Below are 20,878 nucleotides of genomic sequence, written 5' to 3' on the forward strand. Positions count from 1 at the left end.
CAATTGATAAGTTCGATCCATTCCTTATGTTTCATGGCAGCTCGATATTTCCCCATCTTTGTGTCGACTAGCGTTACTTCGATGCCTCTCACCAGAACAAAATTCAAATTTTCACAATTCATACTCATTAAGTTAACATATTTATTTCACAATGAATAAATCTTAAAATACAATAAACGTATGTTTATAAATATATATATAGATCTTAATAGAGAAATATAATCTATAGAATCACAGTCAATCATAGTAAAAAACCTAATGAATAGAAATAAACATCTTCAATATAAAATCTTCATTAATGGAAAACTGGACGACAATCTGAGTTGAGTGAGTACTGCAGTATTAGAACATAGTTATTCATTCGTATATAATTAAATGAGTCGACACAACGCACAATAATGAATCTCATCTGGTCACTATTACACAAACTCAATAGGAGAAAATCAGTAATTACTGTTCAATAATCAATCATATATCTATTCATTCAGTAATCATAGACTTTCTCTAGCTCTCCAGCCTCGCTCATAGCAGGGACGTATGGTTCTCTGTTAGCAGGGAGACTGATAGCAGGGAGGTATGTCTCTCTGTTAGCAGGGAGGTATGGCTCTCTGTTAGCAGGGAGGTATGTCTCTCTGTTAGCAGGGAGGTATGTCTCTCTGTTAGCAGGGAGATTGATAGCATGGAGGTATGTCTCTCTGTTAGCAGGGAGGTATGTCTCTCTGTTAGCAGGGAGACTGATAGCAGGGAGGTATGGTTCTCTGATAGCTCCCTTTTCTGAATTCACATTGTTAAGAAAAGAGCATTCCGTTTTGTGAGGAACAATGCCATTTTCCAGAATTTTTGACAAAATCGGGCCTTTGTTTTAACAGTAAGTGCCCTTTTCAGATATTAAGTGTCTTTGGTTGATTAAGGCACTCAGAATGTCAAAGGTTTTACATTATTTCATAAGAACCCCTGAATCTGCAATAGTACAAATAATTACTTATTTCTATCACGTTTTTGTTAAATTCCACATTTTTGCTCGACCGTAATTAAAGTCGCCGCTACCCATAACATCGATCCGTTGTTTATACTCGATGAGTGCTTTCTCGGTTAATGGTTCCCACGTTGTGAGGAAATGTTTATTATATTCTTCAGTCGATAAAAGCGGTTCGGAGAGACATCTATTGTTCGGCGTCGAAACTGCTGAAAATATACAACAATTAACTTGTTAAAATGTTTCCTTCCTTAATGAGAAATGAATACAAAGAAAAAGAGGAAACTAGTTATAACAAACTCAGATATTATGATTCACCAGATTTTACAACAAACTCAGGATTTCATCCTGAGCTTTAAACTATTTAATCAGTTTCATACTGGATACAGCTATCAGTTATCTAACGAACATTTCGAGGAAATATCCCAATTACATAAGACTCCTTCTAAATAGGTTCTGTTTATCTCTGTAAACCATTAATACAGTTTTTTTTGTAAGCAAATTTTTATCCTTTAAACTACCCTGATACCTAAACTCGGTTTCTAATTCGGTAACCGCCTAATTGAGTTTAAAAAAATCAAGGTCCAACTGTATCGATTTAAGGGTAGTTTACTGTGCAACTACAAACTGGACAAAAATTTCTAATTGTCTATTTCTCATAATTGAAAGAGGAGTTTTGGGCTTGGTTCAAACTATATGAGTTTCAAGCACCTTTGAAAGCATGTTCTGTTTTAATGGAGTTTTTAAGGTAGGGGCACACGAGCGTATTATTTCGCCCGATCGAGGCGAATTTATCAATCGCCCGAAAAATTCACTCGTGTGGCCACTCACGACGACGACGATTTCGTCGGCCGACTCGATCGCCCGTATCAAACATTCGCCCGATTATTTTCGCCAGCGATCGGATCGCTCGCAAATTCGCTCGTCTGCCCGCATTCAGCGAATTTCGCCGAGCGATCCATTTTTATCAACCAATAGGATGCATTGTTGATATCATGTGATTCGTTAACTCTCTCCCACTTAGTGCCAGTCGCTGACCGAAATTTGGTTTGATCGCTACGTGTGCCCGCTCGTATCGGGCGTATAAATTCGTCGGCGAAATCGCTGGCGAATTTAATCGTCGCGATCGGGCGAAAAAATACGCTCGTGTGTCCCTAACTTTAATTAATGAAAGAGTGAAACAGAGATCTCTATGACTCTTTGATTCGTTAACAGTGTGTTACGAGGTTCCACTGAATTAAACATACCTTTATTTGAATCATCACCGCAGCGAGCTGTCATCACTTTATTCAATGATTCAGTATTATCGTTATTCGCGGTGCTAACGAACTGATTTCGCGTTGTTTGCGACTCTTCGATCTCTTTACATCGTTTCCCGAAATCTCCCGTAACAACGGCCGCTTCATCGGTCATGAATCTCAACCGCGGCGCCGCGACGACCGTATTCGCGCGTTTCCGCGGCAGTACGAGCTCCTTCCAATCCTGTTCGTCCTGTTTCTGAGCGAGTATTTTCGCAGCGCTGAGTTTCGTAGTAGCTGATGAAGGCGCCGATAGTTTTTTCATACATTCAGATCGATTTTCACTCGATAATGAATTCGTTCTGCTGGTTTTTGTCGAGTTCGGTTCCCTCAACCATTTCTCATAACTCTTCTCGCTAACCGTATCCTGAAATCATTTCAAAATAGAATTCAGCACAAACGACGATGAAGTTCTCTTGAAAGAAAGTCATTGATAGCGATCTGATATAAATAGGGACAGATACCTAAAATGACGATTTACACTCAGTAAATTGAATTAGAAATACAAATCCGGACTCAAAAATAGTGACAACTTCAGTAATGCGGTGCCTCATGACATATAATTAGTAAATTGAATTAGATAAAAATTGGGACTCAGAAATAGAAACGACTTCAGTGATAACTCATCCAATGGTGACTTACACTTAGTAAATTGGAAATACAATTTTGGACTTGAAAATATAGAAACCGCTAACAGTATGAAGTTTTTAAAATAATGCCACTGCTTGTTATCCACATTAATAGGGATATATTTGAAATGAATGCCACCACTGTTCGCAGGAATCATCTGCACAAATTTCTTAACTCTTTCAGAGTGGCCACTTTTATCTTACATCCTTTTCCCTGACTATTCCCTGACATGCACCTTGTTATCAGCTTGGAATCCAATGAATTAACTCAGCCAAATACGTAAGACATAGATGGAAGCACAGGGGTTTGGCGATGGGCTTGGATTTTATTTCCGGGTTGTTGATAATCTCGCGAGAATGGCGCTAAATATGAACTGCGAATAAATTCAAAATATCACGGAAATACCTTGTGTTTATATAGTTTATTTTATGCGCTATAAAGTTTCGATAAACAATCGGTCGTTAAGAATCATTATCAAACGGTTGTCATGCTTTACTATATAAAATCACAAGGGATGAAACGCTGTTCAAAATTGACAACTCCAAATTTATTACAAAAAACATGGTATATGTTGCGATGGTTGACTTACAGAATGAGTTTGCCACCATGAGGGTAGATATCTCTCGATCGTCTCTTCACCTTGTAGATCATTCAGATTCGGGAATGGATTATTGTGATGTAGAATTTCAGCTTTGTTTTCATTATTCACGGCCGATCGATACATCAGTTGACACTTTAGACTGTAAGATTGTACTGCCTGAGATACTGACTGATCCATTAATAAATCTATCTCCGGTACCTGTTATTGAATAAATGAATAAATTACAATCATTTAATGACGCTCATTTCTATGACATTTGCTGCAGTTACATTATCATTTCATGTCTTATTTCTATCTTATGGAAATAAGACATGAATTCAGGCTCGGATCCAGCCTACAATTGTTACCACTTGAGAAGATTTATTTTCCAAAAATAAAATGAAATTTTCACATCCCCACAAATGCTCAGAATGCATCTGGACCCCAACAATTCCCTTTTGGTCCAGTGATAATGTCTTCAAGCCGTAATCAGGATAAGAGGCTTGATTCACCACTGAAATTCAGGAAATACCTGACAAAACTAGCCGTAAAATTAGCAGATTAGATAGGTTAGAATATATGAACCTGATGCAGTTCTACATTTGAACTGATAATCAACTATTTGTATGATTGAATATTATCTTCATTAATTGTTACATCGTTCAAATGTTTAATTGGTCACATTTTGCACGGTTTAGTTTCATTTGGCTGTAAAAATCAAAGCAACAAACACCAGCGGACTATATATACAACACACTCGAGCCAGGTTGATGCAACGTTAGTTAGAATATTCTCAATCTAATCCGTTCCAATTCAAAAGGGACCAATTTAGGTCAATTCACGTCCGCTCTAAGCGTTCACACTCTGAATAAGTCTATGCTGTTTGGAAAAATTTTTCGAAAAATTTTTCTCTGTAAGAATAGAAACTTTGCTTTAATTGCTGGTCAACAAGAGTTCCCTTGCATTTAAAAACATGTGTGACCGCAGTGTTGATTTGGTCCGTTATAAATTGGTCTATTAGGAACAGGTAAAATCAGAATAGACTAGTCGCTGAAACTGCTAGTACTATTAGAAGGCTGCTCATGTAATGTGTTAACTCATTCGTGGATATCAATCAAGATCAAATGATTCAATATTAAATTAATGCAATGGAAATCCTTTCAATTGAAGTTAATAAAAAGCGCACGCCCACACACAGGCTGGTTCATCCAAAAGGGCAGCTCAATATAGAGTATACCCAGTCAAATTCAGCAGGGGTAGATCGAGGGTGGTTTCAGGGATCCAGAACCCTGCCTTATTGAGACCTCTCTTTTAGTCAAGACAAGAGATTGTTAAAACCTGCTCGAAATATGACACTCATCCTCTCTCGAAAAATTGCATATTCTTGGATTTATTTCTTCAACATTTTTCTAAAACTGAGAATAAGACTCGGCTAGCAGCCACCACTAAGGATGGGACCCGGCTAGCAGCCACCACTAAGGATGGGCCCCGGCTAGCAGCCACCACTAAGGATGGGACCTGGCTAGCAGCCACCACTAAGGATGGGACTCGGCTAGCAGCCACCACTAAGGATGGGACCCGGCTAGCAGCCACCACTAAGGATGGGACCCGGCTAGCAGCCACCACTAAGGATGGGACCCGGCTAGCAGCCACCACTAAGGATGGGACCCGGCTAGCAGCCACCACTAAGGATGGGACCCGGCTAGCAGCCACCACTAAGGATGGGACCCGGCTAGCAGCCACCACTAAGGATGGGACCCGGCTAGCAGCCACCACTAAGGATGGGACCCGGCTAGCAGCCACCACTAAGGATGGGACCCGGCTAGCAGCCACCACTAAGGATGGGACCCGGCTAGCAGCCACCACTAAGGATGGGCCCCGGCTAGCAGCCACCACTAAGGATGGGACCCGGCTAGCAGCCACCACTAAGGATGGGCCCCGGCTAGCAGCCACCACTAAGGATGGGACCCGGCTAGCAGCCACCACTAAGGATGGGACTCGGCTAGCAGCCACCACTAAGGATGGGACCCGGCTAGCAGCCACCAATAAGGATGGGACCCGGCTAGCAGCCACAACTAAGGATGGGACTCGGCTAGCAGCCACCACTAAGGAATGTCCTTTCTTTTCTTCTAGACCCCCGCCGTCTAATTTTCCATCCACCCCTGCAACAATCATCGGTCTATTCGCTATAACCTACATTTTGCGCTGCTCTTTTGGATTTTTCTGCGGCTGATGTTAATTGATCTCGTGAGATTTGAATGAGAAATTTAATCAAGAGAAGCCAAGACTGCAGCATACAATACACAACTTACATCGTCTTTATCGTAGAAATTTCTCTTGACGGGAGTTTTATTTTGCTGCGCGCATTGTCGTATAAATGCACTGTAAGCTGCCTAAAATAACAGTGTATAGTTATAGAGTGTAAGTCGCCGAGAGACGATAGGAAATATAATGGAAATGAGAGGAAAAAAAAACAACACATTTTTGTCATTCGAGAAAATCTAACTGGAAAGAAAGAAAAGCCGACTGAGAAAATAATTTCTAAGAGAAAAGACACTGAAATAATTCATATATCACAGAACACAGTAATGATATTAGATACAAGATACAAATGGAAGAAACTAGAGATACAGCGATAGAGATACAGGGATAGAGATACAGCGATAGAGATACAGCGATAGAGATACAGCGATAGAGATACAGCGATAGAGATACAGCGATAGAGATACAGCGATAGAGATACAGCGATAGAGATACAGCGATAGAGATACAGCGATAGAGATACAGCGATAGAGATACAGCGATGGAGATACAGCGATGGAGATACAGCGATAGAGATACAGCGATAGAGATACAGCGATAGAGATACAGCGATAGAGATACAGCGATAGAGATACAGCGATAGAGATACAGCGATAGAGATACAGCGATAGAGATACAGCGATAGAGATACAGCGATAGAGATACAGCGATAGAGATACAGCGATAGAGATACAGCGATAGAGATACAGCGATAGAGATACAGCGATAGAGATACAGCGATAGAGATACAGCGATAGAGATACAGCGATAGAGATACAGCGATAGAGATACAGCGATAGAGATACAGTTATAGAGATACAGCGATAGAGATACATTGAAACTGCTGCTTAAGTCGTTGTAGTTGTAATGATCAATATGTTGATGACTTATTCAAATGACGACTTACATTTAGTAAATTGAATCGTAAATTTATATTTGGTCTCAAAAATAGAGACGACTTTCACTAATGTGAAAACTTATCAGATGACCGCTTTCTAACACCTAGTAAACTGAATTGGAAAAACAGTTTGGGACTCAAAAACATGAGATGATGACTTCATTAATGTGACGACTTATCCAAATAAAGACTTAACCTAAGATTGACTAAAGGTCTAAAAGATGTTCTAAGAATTTTGTTGATGATTTTCCGTCGCCTGATTCGGTTTCATGACAGATAATACCGTAATCGTGAATACGATTCCGTCGAACGTGAATCAATCGAAGAATCGTTGAACTACGTCACACAACAATTCATCATTCTATAATCACTGTATCGTATCGAGTAACCATGGTAATAGATATATATATGTATATATATATATATAGATACCTTTAATTCCTGTTGAATTGCGCGATCTCGTCGTAACAGCCTATAAGTGGAATCTTTACGCAATTTCGTCCACAATTCATCAGCAGTCATTCCATCTATAACATAAAGAGTGTTAGAGATACTATTAATACCGGTGCATTGAATAGAAAACTCACTTTATATAGAGGTGACGCAACTGATATCACAGTCATATGTGTCATATTGGGACCAGGGACCAGGGTCCAGTTACACGGAGTTCAGATTTGACCCTGAGTTAACTCATTGAAAATTAACTAATTTTAACTCACAGATAACTCTAACAACTCACAATAGTGGTTCCAGTAGATTTGACTCAGAGTTAACTCATTGAAAATTAACTACTTTTAACTCAGAGATAATTCTAACTCACAACTGTGGAACTGGGTTCTGTTGTTTCAATAGTTGATTAAAGTCAACCGTCGGATCAGCACCGTGGTATGTCAACTATCCACTGGTTAACTTTAACCAACTTTTGAGCAACTGCAGCCACTGAACATGTATTCAAAAAGAAACACGTGGTCAATAGCGTTATCCAGTTTTCCCAGATTTTTCCATGTTTATATAACACAATATTCCCTGAGAAATCTGTGACAGGAGAAAATTCTTGGCCAGAAATCTTACAAATCATTCATTTTTCACAAATCGCAAATAGTTGAAGAAATGCATGGTTAATAGTGTATCCTAATTTCCTCGAGATTTTGAGTTTCTTTATGCAAAATTTGTCAAATTCCCTGATATTTTTCTGGCCACCCTGTTTAACATACCACACTATAGATATTCATCGACCGAAGTTCAAGCGTTCAGTTTCGATTCAATGCAATAATTCTATATCGAGAACCGAATTCAGCGAGTAATTGACGATGGAGTTGTTAGTTTTTTTCTAGTTAATGCATAAAACTAATAAATCCTGCACCTAGACACAAAACACTATTATTGTGACTTATCAATGTAAATATTACGTAACTGTGAATAATAATTATTCATTCGTCTCTCGTACCTAGCTTAATGTTATTATGTCGTTTTGGCTTCACAAATTGATTCATAATTTCCTGGTCGATTTTTGGATGAAGGAAGTCGTTCGCCTGCTCTCCGTACAATCGGTACAGTTGTATGTGGTGCCATGGTAACTCTTCCAGCATCTCGTCGCTGATCTCAAAATTCGAACTTCGTCGATTTCGTCGAGTTTCCGGTTCGTCCTGATTTTCGGATTCGAGATTTTCTAAAACCGGCGAGAAACGACTGTCGGCCATGATTGAATCGACGTTGCCGCGGTTATGAGGTTTCGATAATTTCTCCGATCGTTGGTCCATTATTTTTTCAATGTGAAATTCGACTTTAATTGAATAGAAACAGTTTCTGAAAATACAGAAATGAATAAATAGTTTAAAGCCGCATTCAGATTATCTAGAAGGGTCTAAATATGGTCCATTCCAATTTAGAACGGACCAAAAGCGTTCGCACTAGCAAAAAGTCAGTTCCGAAATTGCCCAGTTCCATTTTAGACCTCGATCAATTTTAACCGTCCAAAAAGGAAATTGATGTATCTCAAGCAATATACATTGTACTTTGGCATTTAACAACAATATTTGCATTATTTGAACACAGATCCAACTGAAATGTTACAACATATCAGTATTTTTTTCTTCGAGCATTTCTAAATTTTGGAACGGACTAAATTTGTATGTTTGAACAGAAACTGGTTCCAGTTACTGAAAATACACGATGAATCAACAGTTTAAAGCGCGGGCGAATTGTGAATTAGGGCCTGCACAAAAACGCAAACGAAATCATTAGGAACAGAGAGAGAGAGAGAGAGAGAGAGAGAGGGAGAGAGAGAGAGAGAGAGAGAGAGAGAGAGAGAGAGAGAGGAGAATGTCATTTGAACATTAAGAGCAATAAATTTCGTTTTTATACGCGCTCTCGAGCACCAGACGCCCAAACGATAACAGAATTCATCAGGAAATGGTAGTCGCATCTTTTTTAGCAGGTTTTATCAGCGGTTGATGTCAATGCGGATAAATGTCTACGTAGTTCACTGATTCAATTATTTCAAACGATATAAACCCTCAGCGGGATTAGTTGTGGAGAGACGATAGATACAGGTATCCGAAGCATTTTTAACCGAATTATACGCGGCGCGCGCGCGCGCTAAGTTAAACCGCTTTATTCCCGACCAAATACCGCGTTTTATCGTAATACACTTCCCTCATACTGATTGCTTCTCTTGTGATGAATAAAGATATCATTATGCATCTCTTACTAGCTTTTATTGAATATTTGACCGATGATATAGAATTTCGCTCGAAGGTTCGCACTCACAATCTACCTACTGTATCTAAAACAATGAGTAGATATGAAACGCGTTTAGAGTTAAATTGGTCGCGACTCGTATTTCAATCAAACCGCGGAACAATAAACACACAACACTGGTCACAGTTAGAATTCGAATTTCAATGAATGATAGAATTGATTTGTTCAATGACGCTGCTTGTGCTGCTGTTACTGGTGCTGCTGATGGTGTATTGGGGGAATATTGTAAATCGATATAAGAATTATTACACCCTGGTGGATTATTCAAGGGTTGCATCGGTCGTACTGGCTATTCACCAATACATATACATACACAAACCCGTAATGAAGACAAAATGTCAGAAATTCAAATAAATCAATTCAGTTATAATAAACTAGATATATATATCAGATATATGCTAGAATATCCTTCTGTTTATCAATAGGTATCGATTACATTTCTTGTGTCGTGAATAATCTTTTGATTTCGTAAGATATTTCAATATTCCGTTACAACAACACTAGTATATCTGAGAATGACTATATAGGGACATAGTCGAAACGTTGAGAAATACAGTAAAAGTCCATTATAAAGCTACTTTTGGGACTGATGAAAATCATGGTAAATTTCGATGAATTTGAGATTAATTGAGCAGATAAGTTTTCTGAAAAATGTAGGCGTTAAAATGAACAGTGGGTTTAAAAACCGATGGAGTTATAATTGACTGTACATCATAAAGTAAAGGAAATGTTTGCGCTCGTTGTAGGTTTTTATCATATTTTTCCCTGTCCCTTCATGAGAGGAATGAACACAGCTCTCATCGCAGTATCAACAGTAGACTACGCTCAAGTCGGATTTATTGGGACCTAAAAATGTGTCCAACTTTAGTGATATTCAAGTTGGATATCGCGTATTTCATATATAGCTTCACAAAAAATATTTCAATAAACATCAGAGTTGAATCCAGATTTAAATGTCTCTGGTCAAAAGCAAGAAACAGACCCAGAGCCCAGTTTTGCAAAAACAAGTTCAACTCATCGACAGATTTAATTTCTTCATGGTGCCGTTTCTGGTTTAAAGCGATTTAAAGAGCAGTAAAACAAGCCCTTAAACAAAACTAAAATGCTACATTTTAATCTATGATATAAAAAGTTTCAATGATGGAAAATAAACAATCAAAAATCGGATAGTCTTCCCACAGAAAACTATTCTACAGTTACTGATCGTCTCCGATATAAAAACAGATAAAATGTATCAGGTCGTGATGAGTGATGTAGATGTAATGATTTATTTCTCGAGGTATAATCAACAAACCCCTGATTATTGCTACCGATAATCAGATATCATCATCTCTCCGTAAACTCACTCACACATCCGTGGTTTTCATTTCTATATAATTATCTGTAGCTGTATTTGGTAACTCAGGGAGGGGAGGGAGGGGAGGGAGGGGAGGGAGGTGGAGGGAGGGGGAGCGAGGGGGGTTCGGCGGTCAGCTGAGAAAGTCTTAATGAGCAAAACAAATCAACACTCATTATAATATTTCGATATATCCTGTCTTCATCGTGATCATCGGTGGCTATTGTTGATAGGGAGCTGGAGAGAAGAGTTTGAGTTGATGAATCAATATACAATCGATGTACGCTTCACGAATGAAGCAAATTCCGATAGATGAAACCAAAATAATATTCTGGAAAACGTCTCGTTTGAGGAATCACCAAGATCTAAATATCCATAATTGTTAAAAGTTTATTCGAAATATCCCAGCATATAGAAATATTTCAGTGGTTCCTACCACCTTTAGACTGTAGAACAGTAGTCAGGTAAAAATGTCCTCTAGATTAAAGGGTGGTATATGTCCTACCTGAAATATTTCTAGTATTTCGAATAAACTTTTTAGTCTTTCGACAATTGTTGGATTTTGAATTGATCGCTTCATCACAGATATCGTGATCTTACCGATTAGAGACTTTTCTTTCGAAATTTCGAGTCGATAATTGATAACGCAGAAACTGATTTCAAATGGTGCTAGAACCTTTCAACATTCATCTAAATCACCAAATGAAAGCAGTCGCAGCAGTTTATCATTGACGATATACCGGTAAAACCAACTATTGAAATGAAAATTTTTTTCATTTCCTGAACGAGCATTAAGGGGATATTTTCAGGTTAGAAGATGTAAATACCTCGATACAGCACTGATTTCAAGTGGTGCTAGATAATGATTATATATACATATACACTCTACCCGCCACTAGAGACCAGTCTATAAAGAGGTTGAATATATCGTCAAATCCTGTAATTACCTAACTGTATGAATTATAGATTTACGTTTTATAGCCAGCAGCAGCAGCAGCAGCAGCGCCGGGATTGGATTAGATCGTAAAAATCACTTTCGAGACTACAACCTCCCCGAACCTCTCCGTAAAACCATTCCGGTACGCGAGAAATCTTAATTATCATGTTTTGTCACGCGATATAACGAATCATCATCGAAATGTCCGCGTGTAATGGAACTTAAATGAACATTCAGGTCATAGACAATCTGTCACTATAACAAAATACAGAATATAGTATCCATGTAGCACGTGGTGACAGCTGTTGTTCAGAGAGAGAGAGACAATCAACCGTCCAGATTGCGTCGGCGGCCATGTTGACTTTTAAATCACCTGGATAAATACCAGCGGCGTAAAGATAAGTATTACGGGACGTTACATTGGAAATAAGATCGATTTAGAATGAAACAAAACCCCGGAATCTAACGACACGCGTCCGGTAATGAACATCGATTTAGAAATTATATTTACCCCTAGAACGTTTAGAAACGGTTGAAGTCTTCGCATCAACGGATCGTTCGCGCCAATCGCAATATTTTGACATTTTCTTTTCTGTTCGATTGAAATCCGATGATGATGAGATCGGTCGTTACGGTTGATGTTAAAGAGAGAATTCCTTTAATGTCTCGATGAGAGCAGCCAGCAGCATCATCACCACCATCAGCAGCAGCAGCAGCAGCAGCAGCAGCGGGAGAATGTGACACAGCTACCTGTAACCCGCACATCTCTGTCTCTCTCTCTCTCTCTCAATACTTGTATAGTAGTGATGAAACATATTGTTAATATTGACTGGTTCTCTCTCCTCTCTCTCCGCTACTGCTGCCTGCCGCCTAACTGACTGACCATTATTACCATGGCAATGTTGCCACACGACACACACACATACATACAATGGAAGCTGGATTCAGTTTGTAATTACATCAGCAGCAGTTAGCGATGAATAGCAATAATTCATTCATTCATTCAGCTATAGTCCCATACACCGTGCACCATACCCCTCGTCCGTCCGTCCATCTGCCTGAACCGCTGCTGCCTGGCGATTCAACAATCATCCCGCGATCAACAATGAGTTACAAATCTTAAGAAAGTGCACTTTTATCCTCACCGAAATCCTGTAGATAATGAAAACCCCGCCTCCCGATTCACCAATTATAACGCAGTCGTATTAATTATGTTAGCTTCGCAGTCGTATTAATTATGTTAGCTTCGTGATTAAAGGTGCTCAATGACCGGTGGGTTGACGGGTTACACAATACCGCGTAACATCATTAAAATTCCCGCATCAATCGATGAGTCGTACAAGAAAACTATTCTTCTTGATCTATGAACATTTGGCTCGCGACGCGACGTACATCGTTTTCTAGTTTTATCTTAGTTATACGGTTTATAACGAGTCAAGTCGGATACTAAAGAAATTAGGCTAGAAACAAAAATGATACCTTGTTTCTCCGCAGCGGCCGGGTCATTTTTGTTAAATATAATATAATTTGTAATCAGTTCATTTCTATAGCGGCCGGGTCTGTTATGGTTAGCTTGATCACGATTTTTTAAAAAGTAATGTACAGTGTAGATAGGCGGCCGACAGGGTCAACTTTACAGCTCGACAGAAATGAGAAACAAGGTATCATTTTTTTAGCCTTATTATCCAATTTTCATGCGTAGAAGTATTGGACATTTCAAACTACACGTGAAACTCGCCAGATTTTCATTTAATTCGAATGAAATGTTTGCTCCATTTAACCTGGAATCCACGTTAAATATTATTCATAATTCAGATTTTATTTCATTAGAAGAAATCTGGCCGCAATCCCTAATCATCCGTATTATAGTGAGTGAGCTCTACTGTTATAAATACAATCATATTTTCTACCGAGCTTCCACACTTCACTTAAGAGTAGTTAAATACCTACTTAAACATCACATTATGTGACATAATAGAATTGATAATAGAGTAAAACATCAGCAGAAATGCTCGTTATAAAGAAAAGTCTTAGAGAATTTTTCTAAAAGTTTCGATATCGACGCAGTTTCTAATGAAATGGTTTTGTCTCTAAAATGTTGATTAGATTTTAATGCATTTGGAAACTGATGAAATTTGAAACCAGTGAATGTGATATGTGAATTAATACAGCTGTCCAGCTGAGAGGATGATGACCAATCTATTATAACGCACAGTATGAGTGACGAACGAACGTCTTCTAATAAGATGAGACCGACTATGAATGCATGAGTTCATACTCATAATGACAACCCGTGTATTTATAGCCAAAACCTTTATAGAGAGAGGGTCACAGATATCATAGCAGCATTTCATGAAACTATACTAGAACTTGCTTAATGCTGATTTTCATTTACTTCATATGAAATATTTGGAACTATTTAAACTATAGGCCTAATTCATAATTCGGATTCTATTCATTCCCAACAAGTCATCGAAATAAACTCGCTTTATTCAGATTTCTCAATCTGGATTCTCAATTACTTTGGATCAAATATTTGATCCATTCAACCAGGAACTGTTTAAACTATTATTCATAACTCAGATTTACCTTAGAAATCTTAAGCAGTCTGCAGTCGAAATTGAGTGAGTTCTACTGTGTTTTTCAGAGAAACTTCATTCGAAGTCGATTCAGTCGTTTGGCTGTTTATAATGAATAATTGAACTGCAGTATGAATATAAAATGAGCGTCACACTGTTACTATCGGTTTCTACTGTCAACTATTGCAAAATTTATCAGCGAATGTCAAGTGCCACATAATCAGCGCAAGTCGCATCTTCATCGAAACTTGTTGATGACATTAACATGGAAGATCGGCATCGAGAAAGATTTTATTTCAACGTGCGAATGATAAATTCTATAGAATATTCGGGGTTAGATGTACTTAATGCACGAGGTGGGGGTAATGTTATATCGATTACGACACAGATGAAGTGTTGCATCGCGAGGCCTATCGACGATAAAACGTTATTGTCTACTATCTCCGGGGTAATAAAAGATAACAGTTAAAAAGTGATCACACGCGGGACATGAAAACAGAATCGCGCGAAGAACCGTTTTAAGGTTACAACAGCTGAAGATCAAAGGTTGTAATATCTACAGGTATCAGAGATGGAAAGTATGAAGACTATTGATTTCGATACAATGAAAGAAAGATTGTTGATAATATCGCGATGCGTCTCTGGTTCACGTCGATATTGCGCACGGGAGTATCGATTGTAATGATTAATTATCTACGAAGCTACAACAATAAGAGACTGCGATACCGTGGTGATGACTGACTGCGACGCACAGCGAGTCGCGTGCTATATTCATTCATTCATTATCTCGGTTCCGTTTTATAATCAGATATAAGTGAACTCAACCAAATGTTAATTTATACTTTCACCATCTCATCTTGCCCCCCTCCTGACCCTCCTCCTCCTGCCCCCCTCTGCTCCTGCACCCTCCCCTCCAACCCCCATCCCTTCCTGCAGCCTAATCTGATAATGATGATTAAAATACTGGTGATACAGCATTAGACATTTATATTAGAAAATTTTTATAAAAGAACTTGGAAATTGATTTAATTGATTACTTTTATATTTTTCTCCACACTTGGGTTTTAGAAGGGCTGCATTCATTGTTTAGTATATTACATCATAGTACTGAAGAAGCAAACCTTTTGATCAATAAAAAAGATATATAAAATTAAGCTTGACTTTATTTTCCAGATATAGACTTCCGATATGAAAATAACTCACTACTTTACAACGCAATTGACATTGCAAGCATAGCTCGATTGACAACAAATTAAAATAGGGGCAGCAGATATTTTTACAGGAAGGGGAGTGCTGATTTTCATGGAACACAGTTAAGGGAATGGCTCAGATAAAGCGGCCACGCTGAGGCCTTGAACTGCGTTTCCCCATTGGTGTTTTTGAAGATATCCATCCCAAAAGATTTCTCGGAGGATCATTGTGTCTTGCCAACTCAACCTCAATGTAGCAATTTAGGGCGGAGAGATCTGAAATTTGAGTAGTTCCGAGATTTTTCTGATATGATTAAAGGCACAGCAGGCGGGTCAACAATAATGATGTAGGGAATCGAGCAGCTGTAACAATAAATACTGAAACTATCTTAACTTCTGGGGCTTTTTCAAATTCATCACTCATCATCTGTTCTTGTAGTAAACTTTTTTGTAGTTGCGCTGCGGCTATATATTATATAGCCAAATAAGATTTTACAGTGTTATACTACTGTTATGCCGAATTCATTCATTAAAATGTTTGGAATATACAATCAACCAATAAAAATCAGCTTTATAAATAGACAACAAGTCAACGTATCATTATTTATTTTCTAACAAAATTTTCGAAAAATTGAATTAATTTGATTTTGTTAATTCAAATTGTTATGAATTGATTTTGAATGAAGAAGTCTTCTTCATTCAATTCAATTTATGTTAGTAAACCATTGTGAAATCATGGGCATAAAGGGACACAAACTACATTTGAGTGTTTCATGATCCACAACAATAACCTGAGAATTTAACAAAAACGAATATCTACCATTATCCGACGATCTTCAATCATTGAAGCGTGAGGATTTAGTGGTGAGCAGATTTTGAGTTGATGTCATCCACCATTTTGTTTACCGATGTCAGCGCTGAATTCATAGCCCAGAACGCTTCACTTTATAGCAGATCTTAGATTATCAGTTAGGGAACCAAAAATAGCGAATTAACTAATTATTTTATTGTTTTAACTGCATTTGATAATAATTTTTCATTTTCGTGGCTTTTTATTGCGAAATTGAACATTGACGAATCTTGCGCGCACTTGCATCGTCACCATGACTACTATTTGACTATCAGTTGCGAGCACGATTCCAAGTCCTAGTCCGCTGTTGATAAGTGTTTCAGCCTCACAGTCCAACTGCCGACAATTAGTTTCCAATTGAAGATGGCGCTGCTGTATAAAGGTAAATTCAAGGTAAATTTATTGAATTTGACAGTTCACCATTTGACAAGTGACAAAATCAAGGTGTTTACGTACGGGTTGGGGCCTACAGATGAATTAGGTGCTCTTTTTTGGTAAGAAACAAAAATCCCAAATCTATTTTCAATCCTACAACTTGTTTTATTGAATGATAGCTGAGAAATTGACTAAAAATTACAAAAATTAACTTGCTCAGATTCAGATTGAATTCACTCAATAATGAAAATTCATATAATCATGCGCATGATTTTAATGAAAAACCTTAAGGGTTTTTTTGGTGAAAAACTAGGTCTAGGGTCAACCAAACTTAGTTTCAGGGAAGGCTGTGTAATCAGTAACCTGTCTGGGCGTTGTTGGTATAAAAGCTTACCACCACAAATTAGGTAAGTAACTAGATCTTGTGGAAGTCTATATCCTAATCAAGATATTGTTTGGTATGTTTTAGTTTGAACTGAGGTGAACTGAAGCTTCATATATCATCATCAATCAATCAATCTTCAATCATGGGTAAAACAAGTAAAGTGACTGTTTTAGGAGCGACTTCGACGGGTAAAACTGCTATCATCGAACAGTTGATATTCGGTAACCACATCATAGGAACTGTAAGTATTCGATACCAATCAATAATTATCAGTTGTGATATTAATGAATTTTTACTGATAAGTTTTTGTTAAACCTCCCAAACAGAGGCTGGAACAGATTTCTCAAATTTGAGACTTTTTTCAGTTTTAAAGCGATTTTATTTATTTTTCTATAGAAAGATGATGAATTTGCTGATCAGGTAGTTTTTATATTATAACTATACAGTAGAACCTGCTTAATTCACAAACTCATTTATGTTTAATGTCATATTGATAACCATTGATAAAACACTCCTAGTCCGTGGTCTGAGGATAATAGAAAATCCCACAAAAGTAATAAGTCTGAAATGTTTCCTTGAACTAGTAGTTTATGATTCAAGGTACTGAAGATGAGTATTAGGATATATTCAACATTTTGAATGAAATTAGAACAAAGAAATATTTCAGACTCTATTTTATTCTTGGTGTGTGATTTTCTAAATTTTCATATTTGAACTTGAAAGAAATTTAAGGCACCGGGTACCTCCTGGCAGACCCTTGTAAAAGTACGTAGGTTCTTCTGCTGATATAAATAGTTGTTTTTTTGTTTTTGTCTTCTCGGAAATCACAAATAAGGAAACCAGAAATGCTATTCAGCAGTTAGCAATGTTAAACCCTATCAATGCTATGTCTCTCTTCATTCTGCTTGAAATATCTGGATTCAGTCAATATGACCGAAAAGGAAAGTTTTAAAAGAACAGCTTTTCAGTTTTTGTAGAGAAGTTGAATTTTAAATCATCATATTTTTTACACAAGTTACATGTAGAACCTTCTTCTCAAATTCATCTGCCCCGCCCGTTGTTTTAAGGGTTTAAGTCAGGTGGTAAGATTTGATTTGTAAATGAATCATTTTTTGCGCAATACTGAACTCATTTCCACTTTAAATCAATGTTCAAAATTGTTTCTGGAATCTTGTCTTTTCTATTCTCCTTATACGTGTATTTCAAATTGACTCATATCATTGAAAATCATCTAATTCTTTTAGAATAATTTGTCATCTTCCATACATTTACACTATATTCTCATCTTATATAAATGAAGCTTAAAAATCGATATGATCTTTAATCAGATGAAGCAGGATGAATTTTTGAAGTAATTCTAAATGTTATCTATAAACTACAGGATGTAAAGGGTTGCAGGGATTTCGGTATATATCACTAGCTATCCGATACGCTTTATTTGTGAGCTAGTAAAGTATTATTCTATGGAGCAGTTCCTACCAATATCACAGCGTCGACACAGCTTTGAATGTTGTTGAATTCGGAGTTCCCCACATCCGATTCCACCTACCGGAAGATTACCTGTATCAAACAAATACATTTACCATTTACAGAGTCAAATTTCTATGAAAAAAAGCAATATTTGAATCCATTATATTATCTACAGTCGAACCAGTTTGATCTGGATCATTCGTTCAGGACCAATAAATGAAATTCATCGAAATATTTTCAAATAGATGAATGAGTCGAACTTGATCAATTTTCAATATGAAATACATGGAAGTCTTTGGATAAAATACGAAATTAAACCCATTAAATTTGGTTTATGCAGGAACGATGAAATTCATCAAATTTATGAGAAATCATATTTTAGTGTTGCATACATTCATGTATAAATGGACTGTAAGAAAATAATAAGTGGATTACTTATAGAATTAAATGATATCTGTATCCATGGTCAAAATTCGGATTAAACGAGTTTGAATATAAACTCAGTTTCTATACGATATCTCTGTAAATTGTAGCCAACTTTCTCAACAATTGAAGACACGTATGTCGCAATGATCGAGACCGATCGAGGCGTCAAAGAAAAAGTCCGATTTTACGACACCGCTGGATTGGTAAGAAACAACAAACGGACTGAATCCTCCTTTACAGTATTTGCAGATTTATCTCCTCAAATTGATTATAATTTTGTAGGATCTGATGAAACCCGAGGTACCGAAACATCATATAGCAGTCAGTGACGTAAGTACTAATTATAGGCAAAGTTAAGTTGTACAACTTTTGGTGGCTTTTTCTTGTGTCGCTCCCAGAATTTTGAAGTTACATTTTCACCCGACAACTTCTGGCAATGTCTGTTGTAGAGTTTAAGTCATTCACTGAAACACAGATCTTCAGATCACAGATCTTCAATGCACATTTTTCCTTGGAGGAGAGCATTTGAACTTTTGTTTTACAATGTAATTACTGTGCTATATAAATTAAAATTATTATTATCATTATTATTATTATTATTATTATTTTAATTATTATTAACAGGGATACGTTTTAGTGTATGATATCAGTATGATAGAAACATTTCGCTGTATTGAAAAAGTGAAGAAGGAAATTGATCGCGGTCGCGACAAAAAATCTGAAGTAAGTTGGATACAAGTTATTATTCTTCGAACGTGATATATCATTTTGCTTCAGACCTGTGCGGGTTACTCTGCAACATCAACTGAACTGAAAAATGTGTTCAATCCGATAAATAGTGATCGATTGATTTATTTGCAGGGATTCATTCTTGCTCTCGGTAATAAATCAGATATGGATAAAACGAGAGAAGTTGAATATACAGTCGCACAAAAATGGGCCCAAAAAGAGAAAGGTGAGTTTATCTACTGTCAGCGCCTCAGATCGATTCAGTAGATTCCTCTCAACTCAAATTCAGACGAAACCCGAATCTCGGAGCAACCGTGAATTAGATTCCAACTGAAATTATCACGTAGATCGTAACAGAAATCACTTGTCTCGGATCTGAGTGAGAATGAGTCAGCTGTCTACTGTATTTGAATACATCTTTAAGATGATCATTTACTGGTTCAATTTGTAGTGAAACTATTTGAAGTAAGCGTCACTAATCGTCAGTCTCTGATCGAAGGGTTCGTTTGGTTAGCCTCGAAGATGAATCAACCTAAAGGTAAATTTAGGTCACACTTTTAATCAATGAGTGATTTTTGCAATTCAGTAGCGATCAATATGTTGTTGTTGAACTTTCAGAGAAAAGCACATTTGGTATCGGTAAAAAGAAGGCACCACCAACATCTAGTGTTGATACATAATACAACAGTGAATACTTCCGATAATTTGTAAATTTGTACAGAACAAAATACTCTTTAAAATTGATTATATTTTTACGTTACTGTCATGTACTGGTCTCGTTAGGGACCAATTAAACCTAGTCAATTAAATGTTCAACTAAATTCAAATAAAAGATTATTAATTGAAATTGAGAGCCTACTTTTTGATTTGAATTCATGGTGTTTTAGCTTTATGCAGGTATCAATCTAGTGTTCTGCAGCCCCTTGGACATTCTATCACCATTCTCCCAACTTTTGGATGTCCACACAATTTAGTTCCAGGGCCCAGTTTCACGAAAAGGTGTAAGCCTAACAGTTTAAGTTTGAATTGTTGTCCTCATTGAAGAAATGAAGTAACCAATAGCGATTACACCAAAAATTTGAGTTAAACTTTTTTGTGAAACTGGGCTTAGGTTCCAGATCGACTAGGTGTTTAAGATCGCTTTCAGCGTTTCGAAAG

General features: G+C 37.3%; 2 protein-coding genes across 4 annotated transcripts; one reads left to right on the forward strand and one right to left on the reverse strand.

The window, feature by feature from the left end:
- Positions 1-240: 240 nt before the first annotated feature.
- Positions 241-16,387, reverse strand: LOC141902323 (uncharacterized). 2 transcript variants are annotated; one of them, XM_074789991.1, is made up of 7 exons: positions 16,306-16,387; positions 8,131-8,489; positions 7,116-7,210; positions 5,797-5,877; positions 3,494-3,703; positions 2,224-2,641; positions 241-1,182 (listed from the first exon to the last, which is right to left on the reverse strand). In XM_074789991.1, the coding sequence occupies exons 2-7, from the start codon at positions 8,441-8,443 to the stop codon at positions 992-994; spliced, it is 1,308 nt and encodes a 435-aa protein (XP_074646092.1). In that variant the 5' UTR covers positions 8,444-8,489; positions 16,306-16,387; the 3' UTR covers positions 241-991. The 2 variants fall into 2 exon arrangements, with proteins under 2 accessions (XP_074646092.1, XP_074646091.1); XM_074789990.1 differs by having other exon boundaries at positions 241-1,185.
- A 336-nt stretch (positions 16,388-16,723) lies between these two features.
- On the forward strand, positions 16,724-20,531 carry LOC141901368 (NF-kappa-B inhibitor-interacting Ras-like protein 2). 2 transcript variants are annotated; one of them, XM_074788563.1, is made up of 9 exons: positions 16,724-16,829; positions 17,180-17,336; positions 17,492-17,515; positions 19,099-19,194; positions 19,274-19,321; positions 19,616-19,714; positions 19,853-19,946; positions 20,172-20,258; positions 20,339-20,531. In XM_074788563.1, exons 2-9 carry the CDS (start codon positions 17,238-17,240, stop codon positions 20,398-20,400), a joined length of 609 nt encoding a protein of 202 aa, XP_074644664.1. In that variant the 5' UTR covers positions 16,724-16,829; positions 17,180-17,237; the 3' UTR covers positions 20,401-20,531. The 2 variants fall into 2 exon arrangements, with proteins under 2 accessions (XP_074644664.1, XP_074644665.1); XM_074788564.1 differs by lacking the exon at positions 17,492-17,515.
- Positions 20,532-20,878: the final 347 nt, after the last annotated feature.

The sequence above is a fragment of the Tubulanus polymorphus genome, chromosome 3 (genome assembly GCF_964204645.1).
Source record: "Tubulanus polymorphus chromosome 3, tnTubPoly1.2, whole genome shotgun sequence".
Lineage (NCBI taxonomy): Eukaryota > Metazoa > Nemertea > Palaeonemertea > Tubulaniformes > Tubulanidae > Tubulanus > Tubulanus polymorphus.